The 21,346-nt window shown below is 42.6% G+C and overlaps 1 protein-coding gene and 1 long non-coding RNA gene across 2 annotated transcripts in view; one reads left to right on the top strand and one right to left on the bottom strand.

Moving 5' to 3' along the window:
- Positions 1–14,804: 14,804 nt before the first annotated feature.
- LOC136791395 (uncharacterized) lies at positions 14,805–17,938 on the top strand. Its single transcript, XR_010833337.1, has 3 exons — positions 14,805–14,929; positions 16,332–16,394; positions 17,531–17,938. It is a non-coding gene; the product is annotated as an uncharacterized lncRNA (long non-coding RNA).
- A 968-nt stretch (positions 17,939–18,906) lies between these two features.
- HMCN1 (hemicentin 1) overlaps positions 18,907–21,346 on the bottom strand; it is a 199,482-nt gene continuing 197,042 nt past the window's right edge. The window contains 1 exon segment of the mRNA XM_048058996.2: positions 18,907–20,338. Within this exon segment, the coding sequence (XP_047914953.2) occupies positions 19,972–20,338 (367 nt within the window). The 3' untranslated portion in view covers positions 18,907–19,971.

Below are 21,346 nucleotides of genomic sequence, written 5' to 3' on the forward strand. Positions count from 1 at the left end.
AACTGAAATGATCAGCACTTAGCTTCTGCTTAATGGAGTTCTTAGAGGATAGGGGCAATCTTGTCATGTCTAGTCTCTTCACTTTCAATCACCCTTGTAGTTCTGTATGGTCGTTGAAAACTGATGCAAAGTACAGCACTTGAAAAGATTTTGCAGAATGAGGCAGAGTTCTTCATTACATTTGTGAACAAATTTAATGGACTGGGATTTTGCCAAGCAGAAAAATATAGCACAGAGTACAAGAAACAGCATAGGCTCAATAAAGAAGGCTTCTGAGACAGACTTCGTATAGGTGGCTTATAACCTCACGATCAAGTCAGATTTCTGTAAATTATAATACAACATGATTTATCAACAAGAGTAACTAGCTTAAGGAAGATCTAACAATTTGATGGTGTGAGCATCACAGAAACCTGCTCAAAGTGTAACACAAGCTGGAGGAAAGCTTAATGTTTTTGGAGGGGAACAACACTTGGGTACTGAACGATGACACACTAACTAACGCACAGAAACCCACTTTTCCGGGCAGGACTTGAGGACGTGCTTGTGTGGTGGTTTTACTCGGGTGGGTGGCCGAGTTCCACCACGGCCACTCTCTCACTCCCCCTCCTCAAAGAGGAAGGAGGAGAGAAAGACACAAAGAGCTCAAGACACAAAGAGCTCAAGGGCTGAGATAAGGATGGGGAGATCACTCAACAATTATCGTGATGGGCAAAACAGACTCAGCATAGGGAGATAGTAAGATTTATTGCCTATTACAAACAAGCTAGAGAAGTGAGAAACAAAGGAAAGAAACCAAAAATGCCTTCCCCCCCATCCACCCTCTTCCACCTCCTCCCCCCAGGCGGCACAGGGCAATGGGGGAATGGGGGTTGCAGTCAGTCTCTAGCACTTTGTCTCCACCACTCCTTCTCGGTCACTCTTGTCCCCTGTGCCATGGGGTCCCTCCCACAGGATGCAGTCCTTGCCAAACTGATCCTGCGTGGGCTTCCCACAGGCAGCAGCTCTTCAAGAACTGCTCTAGATATGGCTCTGTACCCCAGGGTCCATCCCTCAGGAGCAAACTGCTCCAACCTGGGTCCCCCATGGGCAGCAGCTCCTGCCAGGTCACCTGCTCCTGCGTGGGCTCCTCTCCACAGGCTGCAGCTCCGGCCTGGGGCCTGCTCCTGCGGGGGTCCTCCACAGGCTGCAGCCTCTGTCAGTGCAGATCCACCTGCTCCACCGTGGTCTCTTCCACAGGATGCAGCGTGGAACCCTGCTCCACCGTGGTACTCCATGGGCTGCAGGGGGTCTGCCTGCTTCACCATGGTCCTCACCACAGGCCGCAGGGGACTTCTGTTCCAGCACCTGGAGCACCTCTCCCCCTCCTTCTTCACTGACCTTGGCACCTGCAAGGCTGTTCCTCACTCCTCTCACTCTCCCAGCTGCCCCACAGCTGGGAGCTATTCCTTTCTTAAATGTGCTCTCACAGAGGCGCAAACAACATTACTTATTGGCTTGGCCCTGGTCAACAGTGGGGCCCTTAACTAACATGGGGCAGCTTCTAGATTCTTCTCACAGAAGCCACCCCTATGGCCCCCTGCTACCAAAACCTTGCCACATAAACCCACTGCAGTTTGGAAAGCAGTAGCTGATAGAAGACAATTTAAATTCTGGCAATATTATTTTTCAGGGCTCCAGATGTGGTTTTGGGTAGGGAAAGGTAGAGAGGAAAAGAGGCCATTCTTTCAGCTGAAGAGAAAATATAAGGCATTGTAAGTCAAAATACACTATCGATACTTGTGGACAAAGAAGAGTTAATTTAATGGAGATTATCTTCAGTAAAGTTGAAAACAGTACACACGAGATACTTTTTTTATATAGATATCCAAAATCTGTATTTCAAAAGGGATGTCAGTCCACTGATTTCTTTCTGACACTGAAATTTCTTTCAAGATAAAGTTATTTCATGCACTTCTGCTGCACTGTGGTTTTTCTCTTTGCTGTTATGTAAAAGACACCCACCATGAACAAGAGCCAGCTGGGTATTTGGCAGAGAAGATTGTCTCAGTATGACAAATCCCTTTTCCTTTGTCAAAGGTAAAGATTTAAAAAAATAAATAAATAATTGTTTTCCCTTCTGTTTCAAAGATCTTTGAACAAGTTGTGTTCTCTTTTAAGTGCCTTCAAAGTGAACTCTGCCTCTGAGAAATCAAACTCACAGGAGCTGTGCACTCACCACGATTGCAGCAACTCAAACCAGGGCACGCAGAACACAACAGCCCATTTGCAGTTTACATATAACAGCAAGATTTTTTGTAACAAATACAATTATTGCAAAAATGTAAATTATCCAGCGAGGCTATAGCACAGCACAGCTGGTGCAATGCTGATCCAAGTCTGACTTGAAAAAGGAATTATCTGCAGCACAGGCAGGATTCATAGTTTGCCTACAGAGGAAATAGCAGGGCAAAATGAGGAAAATAACTGGATTTAGTTGTTTGTAACTCATATATCTTTCTGCTGTATCAGGAAAATTTCTAGTCATTGGTCTCTATTTGCCTATGATTAAGTCTGGGGTTAGAACTGAAATAAGTATTAGGTGTTAGAAATCTAAAACATAAGGTCCACTTAATACCTGATTGTCAAGGACAGGGGCAGGTGGAGCATGAATGGTCCTGACAGAGCTCAGCTCTTTACCTCCCCTACGCAGCCCTCTTTCACTGTGTGGACGACCGTAATGAGAAGCCAGCCTTAGGGTTGGGGGGGAGTCTGAGTTAGTCCTCAAATCTCTCCACAGGTGTACCTGTGCTTGAGGCTGGGGCTTGGTCAAGCTTTGGAAAGATGAAAACTTGAAGGGAACTGTCGGCAGATTTTAAAAGCCCCACGAGTTAAAGACAGCTGGCAGCAGCACAGATGAGGCATGTGGGGTTTTGTATGCATGTGTCTTAATGATTCATTCCCCTTCTAGACTTCAAATTAAGGTTATGATTTGTATTAAAGTTAGATTATAGGAATCTAGTGATTCAGCTTCATGGCTTTTGATTTTAGGAGTGTGTCAGGCAGACCCTGTTTACTCCCATTTACCACAGAGATTGATCAATATGTTGATGTTATTAAGTATGTATATTGGCTCAGAACACCCAGTTTAGTACTCAGGTACTAAAGCTTAACTAAAAGGTTAAAAGGAGGGCTGGGGATTGATGAAGATCTGTTTCACTGTAGGAACTGATCTTCAAAGTAAAATACAGTTTTTGTAGTTTGCACTGTTAAGACCCTAGTATGTGGCTACATTGCTCAGTATAAGCTCAGCAATAGTGTTACAGTAATGTTTGATTTATGGTTCAGCTTCAGTATACATTTTCAGATTACTTGCCATGTTGCTTACTGTAAACATTGGCCACATTCTTATAACTGAGGCTAGTGTAAGGATGTGGGCTGCAGCTAATATTTAGGCTTTTTCAGCTTTAAGAACCAAGAAGCATGGGCAGACATGCACCACAGACATGTATTTTACTTTTCTAAAGGGAATGATCTCTGAATATTAAAAAAGATTAAATTTAGGTTGCAAAGATCCAAAAATTCAATACACCAATATATACATTATCAAGGACCTACAGAGATAAGGTTAGAGTTATACACTGGATTCGTGTTGGAGCGTAGTAAAGGTTTGTGATTGTAAATGTTCAAGAGCTTCCACTGTTAAGGGCTCTCCAGAGGTAGTCTGCTACCAGCAATTGCTAGTGACTTAGGTTTTCTTTCAGTGTTTGGGTGAAGCCCATAAGAACGAGTCCTGTAACTAAGTTACAGTGGCTTAGGGCTGGAGTATGAGAATTTTGAAATGCCTGTTTTATCTCTGAAAAACAAGGGGCAGGGGAAAGGGGTGTAAAATTATGCTTAGATTAGTAACCATTTAATTTTAGAGTGATTTCATCTGCTTGCTGTATTTCACAGGGACTGGACATCTAAGCATTGGTTTGATGTTAGTAGGAGATAATGTTTCATGTTAGGGGGTGTTTTTGCATATATGAATCCCATACTTATGGTAGAGAGTTCAAAACCCAAAGGCCAGAAGTCTGTAAACCTCATGTTAACCAGAGACATAAAGAAGAGATTTTTTCGTCAGAAGGTCTAGTGCCTTATATGCTGGCTTGGGATGCAAATAATACTTTAGATTTTTATTAAGTTAATTTAGCCATAGGGTTACACTAGAGACTGAGAAAACAGCACTCCAGGAGCCTTATTTGTTGATGAGTTGAAAAGGGTCACAAGAGTCAGTACTGGTCTGTAGTTGGTAGAGAATTCTGGAGTTTGCATCATTCTGAGTGGGACAGAAGTTTTATGGATAAAACCTGTCATTGAAAAAAAAAACCTGCAATAGAAGTTAGGTATGAATATGGCATCTTTCCTTGGCTGGACCGTGACAATTCCCTTTTTTAGTGTAGACTGTAGGAATTCATCTCCATTTTTTTCCCCTCAAAGTTGGAACAAGTTTTGGATGTGAGGTTCTGCAGTGAGGAAGGAGGTGCCCTTTGAATTGGGATGCCCTGAGAAGGTATTTCAGGTAAGTAGCAGGCCATCTTTATAAGCTTCTGCTCTTCAAAGAAAATCTTGTCCTTAGCACTTAAACCACGGTGGGCATATTCCCTTGCAGGAATTCCCTCTGCTGGGCTCTCTAATTTGGCAGCCAATATCTTCTGGTCTTCAGCTGTATGTCGGTGAGTGATCCTGAGTCATGGCAGTTTGCTTTTTTATTAACACTGTTTCACAGTAATATTTTCACAAAATTCAGAATCTATTAAGTGCTTTTCAGAACAAGAAAAAGTCCTCACTGTGTAGATCTAACAACCTGATTTTAGTACATCATGGGAGATGTATCTGGAAGATGGGACTTCATTCAGACAGCTTCCTTAGCCTTTCATACCAAGCTCAACAGAAATTCAGATCTCTTGATGTTTTGATTCCTCTTTTTTTTTTCCTTGATTCTTTGAGTATGCAAGGAATAGACATATCAAGTGTGTAAGAATATAACAAGTGTTTCAGTTAAGGATATGCCCCAAATCTACCATCTTTTTCTGAAGAGCAGTTCCTTCAAAATATTTTGCTTAATTTTTAGATTAAAGTATTTTTAGGAAAGTGTAAGGTGAGCTCCACACTTTTCAAAATGGCCTTTTGAATCCTAAAGTTTGACCTCAATTACTAGGATAAATTATTAGGAAAGGTGTAAGGATGGAGAAGCTAAAGCAGGTGGACTACAGACAGTCTGGGCATTCTGAAATTCACCTTAGAACTTAACAACAGTGCATGGCTTGTGTTTACAGGTAAAGAAAGAGCTCCTCTGAAAGTACTGTATTTATTTTAAAAAAATCTGTTCTAATGTGAGCTTATGAGACATGTTTAAAAAAGAAATATCTAATATCTAAACATGCACATAAAATAATAGATGGTATGGTAATGCGTTCCTGTCTTTTACCTCCTAATAAAAATACTACAAAGAATCCGAGCCTTTTTTTTTTCTTTTTTCCCTACATGGAATAGATTTTAAGCATTAGAATGCTTTTAAATTCCCAGGAGTTATGTAAAAGGTAAGTCATCTTCCATTCTAAAACAGTTTTGCAGTACGTATGAAACCTGAATATTGTTTTGACGCTTTATTGAGATTACTGATGTTTTGAAATTATTGTTTTTGGTGAGGAAAACCTGAAGGACAGACTGGCACTACTGTCTGGTTGTTCCTTTTCTAGGTGGTGTGGGTTTGTGATAAGCCCTTTTGTTTCACTTCAAAATTACTGAAACAGGTGGTGAAATAGATGGTATTCAGTGTTGGTAGTTGCCTTCTGTTTTGACTAGCTGCATTATTAGATCCAGTGATCCAGTGACAAATTGGGCCAATTAAGGTAAACTTTAAAAATTTAAACAATTAAGATGTAAAATTTCAAATCCTAATGTGAAGTTTAGCAGCAGCATTACAGGCAAGCTTGAATTCCGGGCAGGAAAGTGTAAGGAGACCTTAGAGGACATAAGTAAAGACTGAATGGCACTGAAAGCATAAATGAATACTTCAGTACTGGTGGAGATGAGGTATTGGTTTGTTTGGCCAGCGTGGCGTTGATGTTAAAGGGCTGGGTCGCAGACACAGGACGTGTGAGAAGAAGAAGAACTCAGTGTCAGGAATCGGCCACCACGCTGTAAGCAGCAGAGACTGGCTGGAATATACAGTCATGAAGGAAGCAGGAACATGCCCTCTGCCAGCAGATAGGTTTATGTTTTTGTCCTTGGCAATCCTATGGGGGCTGTATGAGAAGGCTGCGGAATGTGCAGAGGTTGCAGGAGCCTGGCAGAGTTTCAGGGCTGATGTTACGTCCTGTTCCAAGGCTCCGGCTTGGGCTGATGACTCTGCCTTACTTCATGGTAACGCCCTAACGTCCTGCTCCTGAGGGCTCGGATTACTCAGCGAAGTTCATTATTTGGCCAGATAAAACTTTGCGGTTATTGTGACATGTTGTTGAGATTTTCTGATGACATTTAAACCAGAACATCGTAGAGGTCCGGTGTCCTAGGTTCAGTGAAAGTGGAGAACATAACTTAAAAATATTAACCCAACACCATGGGTTACTTAGAAATATTAACCCAACACCATACGGGGTACTGTGAGCAGGTTGGGCTACTTATGCACAAGTTACCGAGACCGAGACAGGTGAAAAAAGGGGCTAAAGCAATAAATTAGGTAATGGAAAGATGCAAGAGAAAACTCTAGGAGGGTTTGGTTTAATTCTAGCAAAGAAGGGCTTTGAGTTTTATGCCTTAGTACCTTCAGGCAATAAGGATTGGAGGGACTGAGTGGAAGAGGTTTTTTTTTAAGCTAAAGGGAACTAAGAGCTGAAAAGTCAAGTAGTTCTATGCAGTGTGCAAGTAAATGAGGCAGAAAATTAAAATAAGGTTCTTAAGCATTGTATCACTGAGGGTTTGAAACAGCCTTCCCATCAAATAAGTTTCAAGATGGAGCCCGATGCATTTTCGAGCGGGGTATTTTTGGAATGCAGCTGCGTGGGGAAGGGCGCGCGCGATGCTGCTCCTGCCCACGCTCCCCTTGGGCAGCATCACCCGAGGGTGGCCGTGGAGCCGGGGCCGTGCCGGTCACCTGCTGCCACTCTGCGAGGCTGCTGCTGTCAGACGGCGGAGTGGTGACGGTTACTTTAGAGACATTACTTCACTGTAAGTGGATGTGACTCGTTTCCACTTACTAAGTCGTTTATCGTGACCATCTGCAGCAAAGACCTGTTTGGGCAGCCAGGAAAGCTTTGCCATTACGTAGCTACATGGAGAGGCAACAACCTCATTGTCTCCAGTTCCCTGGTTCTGGAACTCAAACTCCGGTGGCACTAATATTTTGCTTGTATCCCTTTTCTGCTGAGGGCAGTTTCCTTCTGAGATTTGGGCGTCTGGGGAGAGGGAGCAAGAACTCCATCGTTCCTCTGAACTTGGTTCTACTTCTGTGCACTCCCTGCTTCTCTTACTGCCTTTCTCTTGCTAACCATGAAATTCAAGCAGTATAAATTTTTATGAGAGCAAGAGTCACAAAAACCATGTGTACCACAGTAGTCCTAAAAGATCAGGCATGTAACGTCTGCAGCTTTGTGTGTCATATAAAATTTTATAGAATATTAATTCTTGCTGTTCAACACCAGTTCCTATCCAGTTTTTTTTTTTTTTTATGTTAGAAGGAATGTTGAAGTTGATTGTGTTATTGTTGAAGATGATGTTGTTAGAGCTTCCTGAGCACAGTATAAGGCCAGTTTTTAATCCAATTTTGGATCTAAAGCTAAATTTAAACATATCTTCTTAGTGACGAAGATGATAACCTCCAATGTTATGCACTAGTATTTCTCTGAAATACCAGGTTAGGATACTACAAAAGCATTTAAATGCAGCTTTCCCTGTTCATGTATTTTATAACAAAATCACATCAGTAAATAGCGGAGAGAAAGTGTGTGTTAGGCATTATTCCCTCTGTGTTACTGTCAAACAAAAGGAAATAGTTGTATTAGCCCAGCTGTAAAATAAGGTTATGGCTTTTGAAGTCCATTCCAACATTACTTTTTGGGGAAATTAGTTTAATTCATGAGTCTCAAACTTAGCTGTCTCACTTCATTTATAAACAGCAGTCCTCTGGAGAATGAGGACATCCACAGAGCATGATAAAAAGCTGTTGTTTTCTCTCCTGTTTTTGTCCTTCTTTGTGATCATCGTGTATGTTCACTCTCTGGGATCTCAGACTTGTGCCAGGATGGTAGTTCATTTGTGATTCATATGTGATCCTCAGAAAATATGAGCACTTACTGATGATTTGGGGGATGTGATGTTACTTCTGTCCTTTTAAGGTTTTTACATTTATTGCAATTGCTGTGTCTGGAGTAAAATTGCAAATAACATTTATTTGGAGAAATTGCTCTTTCACAAGACTGTCTGGCAGATTACAGATTTTTTACCAGATGTTCTGATCTACAAATACTGTTGCTTGTCTTTCAAAGCAAAATTATTTTAAATAGGACCAAAAACTCCATTGCATAATATGTGGATGCAAACTAATATTTTATTTACCTACAAAATCTGTTGAAACCTCCTGAAGAAAATTCACTGAATAACTGTCATATTAATGTTGCTGCTGCCAGCAGAGCTGACATTTTTTATGATGTTTGAGTTTTGTGTTCCTTGTGTTGTTCTGCTGTCCAGATTTAATGTAAAAAATGTTAATTAATGTCTTCTGAGAACATCCAGCAAGAGGAGAGATCCTTTTCCTTTGCCGTGGATAATTCAGGTAATAACAATGATTATTTTGCCAAACTGAAGCTACATTCCTTGCACCCAAATCAGTTTATTTCAGTGCTTCAAGAGCACTCCGAAATCAGGGATGGGGCACAGTCAGCTTTCTACTTTTTCCATCTGGATCCGTGGGAGGAGCCTGTGTTACCCGCTCCTGTCCTAGCCACTGAAGATGTGAAAAGTAGATCATTCCCTCTGTTTTGCAACAACTTTATGGTTACCTGCAGGCTGTTCCCATGTCTAGCCTTAATTTACCACCTTTCAGCTATCCTTTTGGTTTTAATTCCTACATCTCATTTTTCAAGCTTCTGTTAATTCATCTTCTCATCAGAGTCTCAGAAACGATCTGCTGCTCTCTTGGAACATGGGGCCCAAAACTGGATATGATACTCCAGATTAAATTGTATAATAAATAATAGAAAATGAAGCAAGAATACATTGCATATCTTGTATGCTGTGCTTTGTTCAAATATCAGTAGGAAGCCTTTTCCACCTCAGTGTATGAACTTTAAATCCCGTTTAGCTTGTGATCCTGAGTAATACCTTGAAACGCAGCCGTCACCAGGCACTGTACGTTATTTTTGTGCAATTGCCTTTTCTCGTCTAATGCGCAACACATCGTTTTTGATCTTCAACCAGCACACTGTTTTTACAAGAGACATCTTCAACTGATCAGCTTTGTAATTCAAATCCTAATTCTACTCTCTTCCTCTTGGGTCGTCCGCTAATATTCACCCTGCCCCAGTCATTCATAGAAACATATAATGCGGGTACCAAAACCAGCCCTTGCAAAATCCCACTGAATGTCTCCTTCAGACTGGACAGTAAACAAATAAGCAGTTGAAGGAAGTCTGGTTGCGTAGAGTACAACGTGTGCAGTCCATGGTTGCTTTCCTTGCACTGTATTGTAATTCCATATTTTTCTCTACCCTTAGAAGCCTGAACACAAGAAATGCCAAGTGCTTATTTCTGTTGACAATCTTACAAATTTGGAAATTGATGTTCCTTCCACACATAGCACAACGTTTCAAAACCCAGTATTTCATCTTTGAAGTTCAGAACCAAGGTCAAGCCCTATCACTACAGACATGCCTGCCACTTAACAAAGCTTTTTAATACTGTGTTTATTCTGTTGTCATCAAAAGCATTCCCAAGCATACAAAAAATAATCCCATCCATTGTTTCAGAAAATATGGACTGAAATTCTCTTTTTTGAATTGAAATTGTTCCAGTGGTTGTATGGTTGTATTGCAACTTGCATAGAAATACGGTTGCATTTATAAGCACTCAAATACTCCGTCAGTAGTTGCTCCAGATGCTGTGGGGAATTGGTGATGGCTCTCACTAGGACAGGCATCGTTCTGTAAATCCACCGTGTAATATACAATGGGATCCAGTGCTCGCTTATACCTTTTCTGATTTAAATGTAGAGATGGTCTTTGGTTTGGGCTTTTTTTTGGTGTTGGTAAGAGACACTCATGTTCATTGATGCTCACTGATCCATGCTTTTTTTTTTTTTTTTTCCCCAGTAACGATCACTTGAGACCAGCGTGTTGGATAAACTGGCTAAAAAGTACTGTTTACAAACATGACATTACACTGGAAAATGTATGTCTTCCAAAGCTGCAATAATTTTTATTGGAAAAAAGATTATTTCCTCCTTATCATTACTTTTCTTTCTCGTAGGTATGTGTTTCCCTGTACCTTTGCTTTCCACTGTCTCTAATGGCATCCTAACAGAGGAGCACTCTGGAAGAAGCTTTGGAGGAGCGAAATGATGTGCTTTTGTGTGCATGAGGGGCACTTCTGCTACATACAAAGAGCAATTTGAGGGGAAGAGCAAACTTCTTGTCTAGTGAGTCTGTTTCTTGACAGTAAGGAAAGACTGCAGAGAGCATGAAAGCAAAGAAGCAGCAGCTCGTGTTATGTGGCTAAGGTAAAAGTCTTGGTAGCAGCGATCCATGTTATGGTGAATAGCAAGAAAAGGATTTGCTGTGGTCAGAGAAAAGGTTATTGCTACTAATGAGAGACAGCTGGGAAGTCTGGGTGCTCAGACACTTAACGCTTATTGTCATGCTGCAGTGGTCATTATGGCTTTTCGTAGATAGCCATGTTGTTATGGTCAATAAAAAACAAAACAAAACATTTTGACTTCATAGTAATTCAAACTAAGTATCTCATTTGAAGATGATGTCCAGGTTGTGCAGAATATCAGAAATATTTCTTGAAAAAGGCAAAAGCTGGGAGAAATGCCACTGAGGAAACAATTTTGGTTTTGCCAGGTTGAAAAGACATGCATCTACCCATTTGGGGATGTCATAGAAGCTGAGATTTATTTTAGCCAGAAGAAAAAGGGATGGGAATTTCTCAGCTCATCTTTAAGTGCTTAGGGATCTTTGGCAAAGTGCTATCAATGTTTCCACCTGAACCAGTCCTCCTTCAACTTTTATGACTGGAAAATTAGCTAAGTATCAAATCATGGCACCGAGAGATCATGAAATAAATCAGTTTAGAGACAGATGGTGATAAGCTGTGTAACAGGGCAGGTAGCCCCAAGGTAAACTTGTCAAAGACAAGTGCGTATTGCAAAGTGTTATACAAATTATATGCTAGCCACTGATGTTTTCCCTCATACAAATACACGTAAACATCTACCAATAGTTAATTTCTTCAAATTTCTTTAGATCCTGAAAATATCTCAGATCGTATCACAACTGGTTTAGATTAAAGGTGATTATTCTCTGTTAATTCATTTGTAGCACACAAAGTAGAAGCAAAACCAGTGCTATGTGATTTATTTAGGTAATCAACAGGGCTTTATAAATGGTGACTAATTTGGCAAAGGCTGAACTTCACTACTCAAATAACAATCTTACTGCTCCAAAAAGCTAGTTCCCAGCAACATACAGAGGATTTTGACTCACTGCTCTGTTCTAAGTATCTTAAGGCAATGTTTTGCTGTTGTTATTTTCTGCTGAAAGCTGGTTTTATGATTAAGAGAGATTGGATTAGGCAAGATTTCCAATTCAAGGAGCCTTGGGGTTGTCTAGAAAGGTTGTACCTGGCTTTCACTTGATGCCACTCTGGAAATCACTGGTGTCTTTTTTTGTTTGTCCAGAGTAAAGCTTATAGATGGTAAAGGTACCTTGGCATTCCCTTCCTGTGCAGTTCAGCTGGTGAACACAAATCACTTTTGTGATACAGCCTCATCTACTAAAGGACATCGTTTTTGCATCCCAAAACTTTTCAAAACATGAGCTGCAAAATGTTAGCAGTAATACTTTGGCAAAGGCTTTACAGGGTTACACCCAATTTGAGGTTCCCTATCAGCCTCCACATAGCTGAGAGCATCGCAAATGAACCAGTAGGCAAACGACAAATATTCTTTCAAAAAAGGCCAGACCGCAGAAAACACAGAACACAGTCTGACCGGTATGGTTAGTAAATATTTGAAGATTTGTGAGCTAATTCCGTTAGCAGACAGTGATGAGGAGGGATGAATAAATTTGATGTAATCTGCGTTATTTATGAGGTTCGTATTCAAAGTCCAGTTCCTTTCAGTGGAAGAGGAATCAAAGATGTGACAGTTCAGTTGCAGATTCATGTGTCTTTTCAGCCCATCTCCTACTCATATGCTCTCTGCCATTTAAGAGTTTTCATCGGGTGGTGACATGCCAGCCCATTTATGCAGAAACCATACTACTCCGGTACAAGAATGCCTTGCCTCTGCCATTTATCACTAAGGCTCCATCAGCACGTGTTTTTTAACGTCTTTCCTCCGCCAGGTGACTAGACATGTGGGTAAGGCTCCCCTGAGTTCTCCCTCCAGGCTGAACTGTCCCAGCTCTCTCGGGCTCTCCTCATACGTCAGATGCTCCAGTCCCTTAACCATGGCTGGGCTTCCTCCAGTATGTCCGTGTTGGTCTCGTACTGGGAGCCCAGCACTGGCCACAGCACTGTTGATGTCTCACCAGTGCTGAGCAGTGGGGAACCCCCTCGGCCAGCTGGCAGCTCTCCTCCCAGTGGTGGCCTTTGCCAGCAGGGCACACGGCTGGCTCATGCTCAGCGTGGTGCCCACCAGGACCCCCAGGTCCCTTCTGCCAGACTGCTTTCCAGCAGCTGGGGTTGTTCCTCCCCAGGACCTGGTCTTTCCCCATGTCGAACCTCACGTTTCCCCTCTGCCCACTTGTCCAGCCAAGCCGCTCTGCCCAGTGATGTCCTTGACTTAGGGCAGGGCACGACTGAGTGCAGCGCTTCGCATGTGCTGTAGGCTGCGGGGGTGCCACCTTCAGCCTGCTCGTTCACCTGATACCAGATTGTGTAAGTGTTGTCCTCGATGTTGTAATGGTCAGCGCTTGGTATGGAGAAGTATGAGACAAAAAGCAGCGGTGGGTGAGATCAGTAGTGTTCACTGTTACAGTAGATAGCTACTGCATGCCAAAAATTGTACGCATCTTTTTCACTTCTCTGTTCTTGTTATCTGTGACATGATGACAAAGAAGATGTGTATGGAAACTTCCTCCTTGGTGTCTGGGACCCTAAGCTCATCACTCGGACTCATCATTCGGCTGTGAGAACAAGGCGGGCTGCAGCACTGTGGATGCGCCGTGCTCTCACTGAGGCAATGTGAGTGGCGTTGTCTCTTCTTTTTGCACGCCGTCCCTTTCTGTGCTTTATGTGATGTCGGTATTTTCACTGGAAACACGGAGCTGCATTGCTGCGGCTGTCACTGAGACTAAGGGCAGAGGAGTAACCTGGTGTGAAATACAAAGGTTTTTCTGTGGCTGTTGGATTTCCTTCGTTCTGTACCCATGTGTGTACACTGTCTGTGCTGGCAGCCTCCTGCTCTCCCAGAGGGTGCCCTGGGAGTGCTCCCCGGGGCGATCGCTGCCACTAAGCTTTGCAGCATTCCCTGGCCTTGCTGTTGACGGAGGGTAGGGAAGGGATTCCCCCGGACACATGGTCATGGCACAGTGCTGCTTCAGAGCACGCCCAAACCGCTGCTCTGGGTGCTGAGCATGATTGGGTCCTGGCATGATTGTTCTCCTGATACCTTTGTCATCTGGCAATTCATAAATTATCAGGTGAACCTCTACTTGTGTAAAAGATTAAAGCTTTTTTTTTTTTGTATCTCTGTGCCTTCGTCTGTAAGCAGGTATTCTTCATTTTTATTCCTCGTATAAAATTCATCAAAGCAGGTGACAAAGCAGCAGTGCATGCTGTCTGGCACCAGTTGCGTGCTGAAGGTACTGGAGAGCTGAACTCAATGACCTAAAAAAGTAATTGGAGTTGTGTTCATTGCATCCGTGCATGCAAATGTGCTTATAAAAACATCTGCTTGCACAGTAGGAATTACATCTAACGTTGTTTAAGAGGCAACAACTGGATAAATTGTGCTTGGTTGTTAAGTTTATTGGTGCAGCGCTGCTGGCTGTTGTATGTACAACAGCCCCTTTTAGTTCTGTTAATCTGCTGACGCTCTCTAGTGTTTCTTGTCTTTCCCAACTCACACCCAGAGCTACCCTGGGCCTGGCTTTCCCCTTTCTGTTTCAGAAAGTCCGTGCAGGGACAGAAAAGACAGAATCACAGAATCATCTAGGTTGGAAGAGACCTCCAAGATCACCTAGTCCAACCTCTGACCTAACACTAACAAGTCCTCCACTAAACCATATCACTAAGCTCTACATCTAAACAGATAAGGTCATCTGCTAAGGGTGTCTCACATCCCATGTGGAGCAGCAGGGCCCGACAAGCTGAGCTCCCAGAGCACTGCCACAAGTGCAGGAGCTGGAACCCCCCTCAGGCTTCCCAGCAAGAAATCTGGCTGGGCTTGAGCAAGGCAGTGGCTGCTCAGGCTTTTTACCATTTATGACCGTTGGTGTAAGAACGTGTTTTAGCTTTCTGGACTTCACTTGATTTCTCAGTTCGTTGTTGAATAACTACAGGCGCTAGTCTGTCTGGGTTTGTGCTGATTCTCCGGACGGTGACCAAACCATGTGTGAAGAACAGGTTCAAGCCCAGAAGCCTGGAGGAGCCTCCATCTGCCCACAGGTTTTCCCCAGGGATGAAGCAGCCCTGCCCGGCAGCGCTCAGCCCCACACCTCCGTACGTCAACACACCTTGGCAGGTGAGCACGGAACGGAAACGTGCCAGACTGCTGCAGCGCCGTGCCTCGGTGAGCGGCCATGGGCAGCGTGGCGGTGGCGACACGTCCCTCCCTGCACCGTCCCACCCATCCTGGCTACGGCCTGCGTGCAGCTTGGGGGCGGATGGTTGGATTCCAGCCTCATAAACTAATCCGTGTATTTCAAAGGTCATAACGTGCTGGCAGTGGTCTTAGAGTGGAGCTGCCAGAAGTAGAAATGCCTCTGAAGTCAAAGGGTGCCAGAGCTCCCACTTGTACCCTGAGAACATAGTCCTGCTGGAATCGCCATGCTGCCGTGGGAGTGATGACGCTCGCTTTACTCATTATCCTTCTGCTTCGTTTAGCATTAACTGTCTGCCCTGTACTTGGCAGGGGGACATAACCTGTCAGGCACTGTTACTCCCGCATTTTCCGAGCATCGTTCTCCTCTGGTAACTGTTTTCCCTTTGGTCCATAGTGGTGTGTGCCCTGCACCGATCCATTGCTGTAAACATTTAATAGCTTTTATATTCAGGCAGTGCAGGAAAACAAACAGTGGTGAATTCCTGGCTCAAAGCCTTGGCAAGCCAGCCTTGTACAGAAGGTGTGGGGGGACCCCTTACCCATCTCCGGTTCCCGAACACGTCCTACGTAGTCAGTGGGATCATTGTAGCTTCCCGGCCTGCCTCTGGCTCCTGGCCCAGGGATCCTCCCTGCCCTCCTTTTTGTGCTGTACTCCTCTGGAGGACTTAGATCCGGAAGAATTGCGCAAAGTGCTGCATCTCTGCATGGGTTGTCTAAGCAACTCATTTGTGGGAGGAAAAGTGGGACCGGCTGTGCCCTAGCAGCATGGTGTCCTGGGCGGTGTAACACAGGGCCACGTGGCACACAGGGCCAGTACCCAACGTGTGCATGCAGGGAGACTTGTGTGACCAGCTGTGTGCCACTGGAAAGCCACAAGATGTCACACTTAAACCACCAGCATATATAAATTCATCTCTTCAACGTATAAAACACCTTTGCCATCTTTTGTAGGGTCTGCTTCATCTCTGTAGCACAGTTAGATGCTGCCCTGTTAGTGCCTAGGGGAGGCCCAGGGATGCAGCAGGTGTCATGGGTGTGGGTCAGGACGAGGGTCAGGAGGAAAAGCCGTGTCCCTTCCCTGAGAACCAAATGGCAGTGGGAGTAGGCTCGTACAAAATGGTGATCACACAGCCTCTAGGTAGCATGAAGTGTTACCGGCTTGTTTTTTTGGCCTGTCTGAAAGATTCGAGAGCAGTTGCTCTCACTGGGACCACCTGCTTATTTGTTGTTGTTCTAAGGTCATTCAGTGCTCTTCATACAGCTATTGTACAGCGTGAAACAGCCACCAGCATATACTGACCGTGTCCCCTAACAATTCCAGGATGCGAGCAGGAATGGTGATAGTGCACTGGGACAAACAGCAGGAACCAGTCAGTTACATGCAGTAAAGATCAGAACGTTTCCTTTACATACTTCTCTTTGCATCTTTTAATGGCTACGTACTTCCCTTGTTGTCCTGGCGGTGGGGTGGCTGTTCTTTGTTTTTAACAAAGCTTTAGGTTGTCCTACACACCACACTAACATGCTAGGAAGGGTGTTTGCTCTGCAATTAGGTAGCCAGAAAGTAATGAAAGGTATTTCTTTCTGAGAAAGAGGCCATGTCTCTAGCTGAACTCTAACAGTGTTCCCGACTCTTTGCATGGCGCCTCCCACCAAGCACAGTGGCTTCAGCACCAGGGCTTTGGCCCTGCTGTGCACCTGTGGCTGTGTCCTGCTGGCTGCAAAGAGAAAGTCAGTCACTGGGCTGCTTCTAATCTTTAAGCCACATGATGGACAGAGAAAGTAATTAATTTCTACCATTCCTTGATGCATTATTTAATTAAAATATAGGGTGATGACTGGGTAAGGCCAATGGGGAGCCAGCAGTTTGTTTTCAGCACTGATGCCAATGTAAGTGAGGCTCCCTAGGAGATCCCATATTATTCGCTGGACCAGCCCCAGTTCTGTAGAGGGGCACTGGCCAACAGGGCTGCAGGCTCGAGCCTACAGCTGCAGTCCTTAGACACTGAAAACCCCATGCAGTTACTTTATTTTAATGCAAAAGATAAAACTCCACACACAGGATTTTGCTAACCTTACCTAAAGTAAATATAAATACAGTAGAATATTTATTGTTCATTAGGATTTATAAAGATTTTGTTTTTAAACGCTAACAATTAACAACTGCACGATTTGATGTGGGCATGTGCACATGCACACAAACCAACCTGCCTCTTACCATTCAAGTTAGTTTACAAACTAACTAATGACACAGCTGACATTCTGGCCTGTTATGACTAGGGTCAAATAGTTTTTGGAGGTAGAACTGAGCAGATCTATTTGATCTGCCAGTTAATCCAACATTTGTGAGTCTTAAAGCACACGGGATTGGCGTTTTGTAACATAGAATGAGATGTCCAAGGAAGACAAGGGCATGGCCCATATCCTCCTTTCTAATTCAAAAGTTCCCTTCAGCCAGTAAATGACTGAAAACCATACAGCTTACCCCATACAATAAACCTAATTTTGCTCTTTCCTCAGGCCTGCGGTCCTGTGGCACCACCTCAGCATAAGCATCTCATGCCCAGATGGGCAAGCGGCTCCTCCTGTTCGAGCTGCAGCTGGACACCTGAAAAACACAGCACAGGAAACCAACCAGTAGAGACAATTACGTGGATCTGTCTGGGAATGTCATTGATTTCTGTCTGGTAAGTAAGTTCCTAACCCTAAACTAAGTAATAAGGTTGCCATAAAGCATTTGAATCCCATTATTTCTTTATTTCCCCTCCCAAGCAGCGTATAATAGAGCCTGGTTCTTTTCCTTCATGCCTCACAGTGGAAATAAATTCCTTCAAGGGAATAGTTTTCAGTGTGCTTATCAGCCTTAAAAGAAATTGAATGGCTGTACTTCTTAGCACTTACTCTCATTTGTTGTTCCTTCTCAGCGTTACCATGAAAGTTATCTCCTTCTTAAATTGCTTTTACTTTTCAAGTCAGGCTTACAAGAAACCAACCTGTTTCGTTTGAAATCTGTCACTTGTATAAATAATTTGTACAAAGAGCAAAATGATGTTAAATCATCCTTATTTTTCAGGACTGTCTCACTTCTTGCAATGGATACTGAACAAAAAGCAGTTGAGGAAAACTGGTAGGGCTTTCACTAGGGATGATTATTAAGGGAAGCATAGATTCGAAGTTCCATTAAGGAGCCTTTTGGCCCTGTTGTGAAAAAATGCTCTTGAATGCTAGTGATAATCACTCACTTTGCCTTAGTGTCAGGTGGAGGGAAGACGGCAGAAGTCAGGTGGGTTATCAGTAGCAGGAATTATTCTTGGGCTATTCCTTGTAGCCCAATCATGCTGCAAGAATCTGAGGCTGTCTCAGCAGCAGGGGTTCTGTTGACATCTTGTTCTCACATTGAAAAACTGCAGAACTTTCACAGGGAAAACTGATAGTTGCCAGTAGGTTTTAATCTCAATGCCCTCTGTGGATTTTTTTCCCGTTTTCTTTTTTTATGTGCATTGGAATTAGAGCAATGTATTTAATGTTTGGCAAGAATCTTTACAAATAGACACTTCCTATACATGCAACAAAAATTTAACTTTTAGCAAAATCCATTTTCTCAGAGGAAATAACATGTCTCCTAGACAGTAGATGCTGGCTAAACTAAGAGGACTTGGTGTAAGTAAGAGGGCTTATAGTAAGTGCAACAGCCTCTGTGACTTTTTCTGAAAAACTGGAGGATGCGGGAAGCCAGCAGATCACTAAGCAACAGATGTGGCTGCATTTGTGTAAGCAGCTCCCTGGTTTGCTGGGCGCAGTACCTTTCGCATTCTTCACTGGTACTAAAGGCAAGTGCCTTACACATGGGAAAGATTTTATTATTTTTTTTTACAATGATAAAATTTGCAGCAATCTCAAAGGCAATGGGGACTTTTATTTTGATTATTTCCAATGTACTGACATTGTCCTCTTATGAAAACTTAACTGTAGAACACTCTTGAGATACTGCATAGAAAATACAAATAGGAAAAAACATATATACACTTTCATAAAAATAGAATACATCTTGGCAAAATTACTTGTGTACAGTGTATTGACATTATTGAACCAAACTTACTACATCTTTGGAGAAAAATGTTCTATTTGAAAGAAAACAAAAAACAAAACATTTAAACTGAGGTGGGAGTACTGAAATGGATATGGTTTTGAGCTAAATAAATGGCTATACCAGAATGTCAAATGTCATCTAAAAAAAATTATAAAATACTTGCTGTATAAAGTAGAAGTAGCCATGTTGTTTTTTTCTTCCAAACAATAGTGATGTTCCTAAACTTGCACAGAAAACAAATGTACCAATTCCAAATTCTACGGTAGATTCTTTAGCTGAAAACAAACTTTACTATGTCATGTTTCAGCACTTGCAATCACTAAGTACAGTGGTATTTGTTTTATTTTTTTGAGCACATGACATAGTATATGTACAGGCCTAGTTCTATCAGGTATTTGATAAGAAAAAAAAATCTAACAGATCTAAAATTTAACACACTTAGCAACCTTTAACATATGCAGACCATTTGAAATTGCCATTTCTTCTTCTGGTTAGGCATTTCTTTAGTTGCTTTTAACAGAGGCTGCTCCTTGCTTACTGCTTTTGACCACATACTTCAGCTCATACTTGGATTTGTTCTCCGAGTTTTCAGAACAAACTGTGGCAGATGACTACTAATGTAGTCAGTTGTGTAATAAATACAGGAAGCGGTAACGGGTCCTCAAAGCCATGGATTTTCCTCCTGACTTGGAATAATGGGACTGTATAGGCAGCCTTGGGGTAGGAAAAAGAAAAGAGCATAGCACCGTTTTCAAGTTACATGGTTCACAACTGTTTGGCAGGCAGTAGAATCAGTCTGGAAGTGGTAATACCCACTGGCATTTATGAATGTGGTTAAAATACTGTGATTACTGTCAAGTAGTTTGGGTGTTTAATAGGGATAGGCTGACACGGCTATATAAACAATGAAAGTTGTCTGATACTCAATGTTTCCATCAATGCTGTAGGATAAGGCTCTGACTCTCATGCGGTATGTCTTTGGCTCTCGCAGTGGTCTGATGGTGAACACGACTCCTTTCAAATTCTCATCTCTCAGGGCAAATGGGATTGTGGGGTCCTCATCTGCCATTAAAAATGTTGTCCTTGGATGCATGACTTGATCTTGTGTATAGGCAACCAGCCGGATTAGATCCTGACCAGCAGCTATGCCAAAGGGGAGGGAAAGGAGTTTGTATTCCAAGGCGTAGGTACTCAGGGCACATTCCAGATCATTGGCTGGGCAGTTTTTGAGACAGAACCTGGGAATAAACAGAGCACTGTAAGTCCTACTCCAGTACCTGCCATGTAGCGCCTAATCCCTTGGCTAAAGATCTTCTCATTGATCCTGTTGTGATACACAGATTCAAACTTCCCGAGAGAGCTAAACTCATGCGCTCTTTATCCATTCTTCCTTAAAGTTGCATCCCAGTTTAACATCGCATTTTCCTCAACAGGATCATCTCAGAAAACACCAAGAGGATATATAAAAGAAACAACAATGAAGGCAGTATTTGCCATTGAAGTGAATGGTGCATGTTTTAGTGGCCCTGCTCTTAAAAAAAATAGAGAATATTTGTGTAAAGCATACTGGCAGCTCCATGCGATGCGTCTGTGTGTTAAATCATAAAATAAAGAATTTGGAATAAAGAAGGGCAGAATTAATTTTACTTCTACTAATCTGTAGTCAAAATAGAAGGTCCCTGGTCCCTTAATTCTGTTCATCAGTGAACATTTATCCATTTCAACTTAAATGTCATTCTAGTTCGTACTCAGAAACCATCTTTTGTGATCAGGCTGAACCAAGCTATTTCCCTGCTTACATTTTAAGATTAAAAATAGTTAACGTGTTGTTTATTTTCCAGAAGAGGAAAAACACAGAGTAACTTAAAGAAAAACTGCCTATGAACTGTAGTGTTATTTTCACAATGAAAATAATACTTTTAAAACTTTGAAAATGATGGCAAATTAGGACTTCACAGAAGTAAGTCAGAAAACTTAGATGCAAAGGTAGCCCTGTAAATGACAAATGAATGATGCTGAATCAGGAGAAAGGATTAAAGCACACTGCCTGCCAGGGTTCATTTAAGAAAAAGACATTCTGATGCTATTTCCATGTGAATTAATAGTAACATTCTGCTTGGATACTGAGAGCCAGCCAGCTGCCCGGACCTCAAACTTTCTTGTTCTGCTGCTCTTTACTGATACTGCTACTACTGATAATCTTGAGTTTTAATGCTTCACCTTTTGCTAGAATAAGCTTTATTTAT

This window comes from Anser cygnoides, chromosome 8 (assembly GCF_040182565.1).
Source record: "Anser cygnoides isolate HZ-2024a breed goose chromosome 8, Taihu_goose_T2T_genome, whole genome shotgun sequence".
NCBI lineage: Eukaryota > Metazoa > Chordata > Aves > Anseriformes > Anatidae > Anser > Anser cygnoides.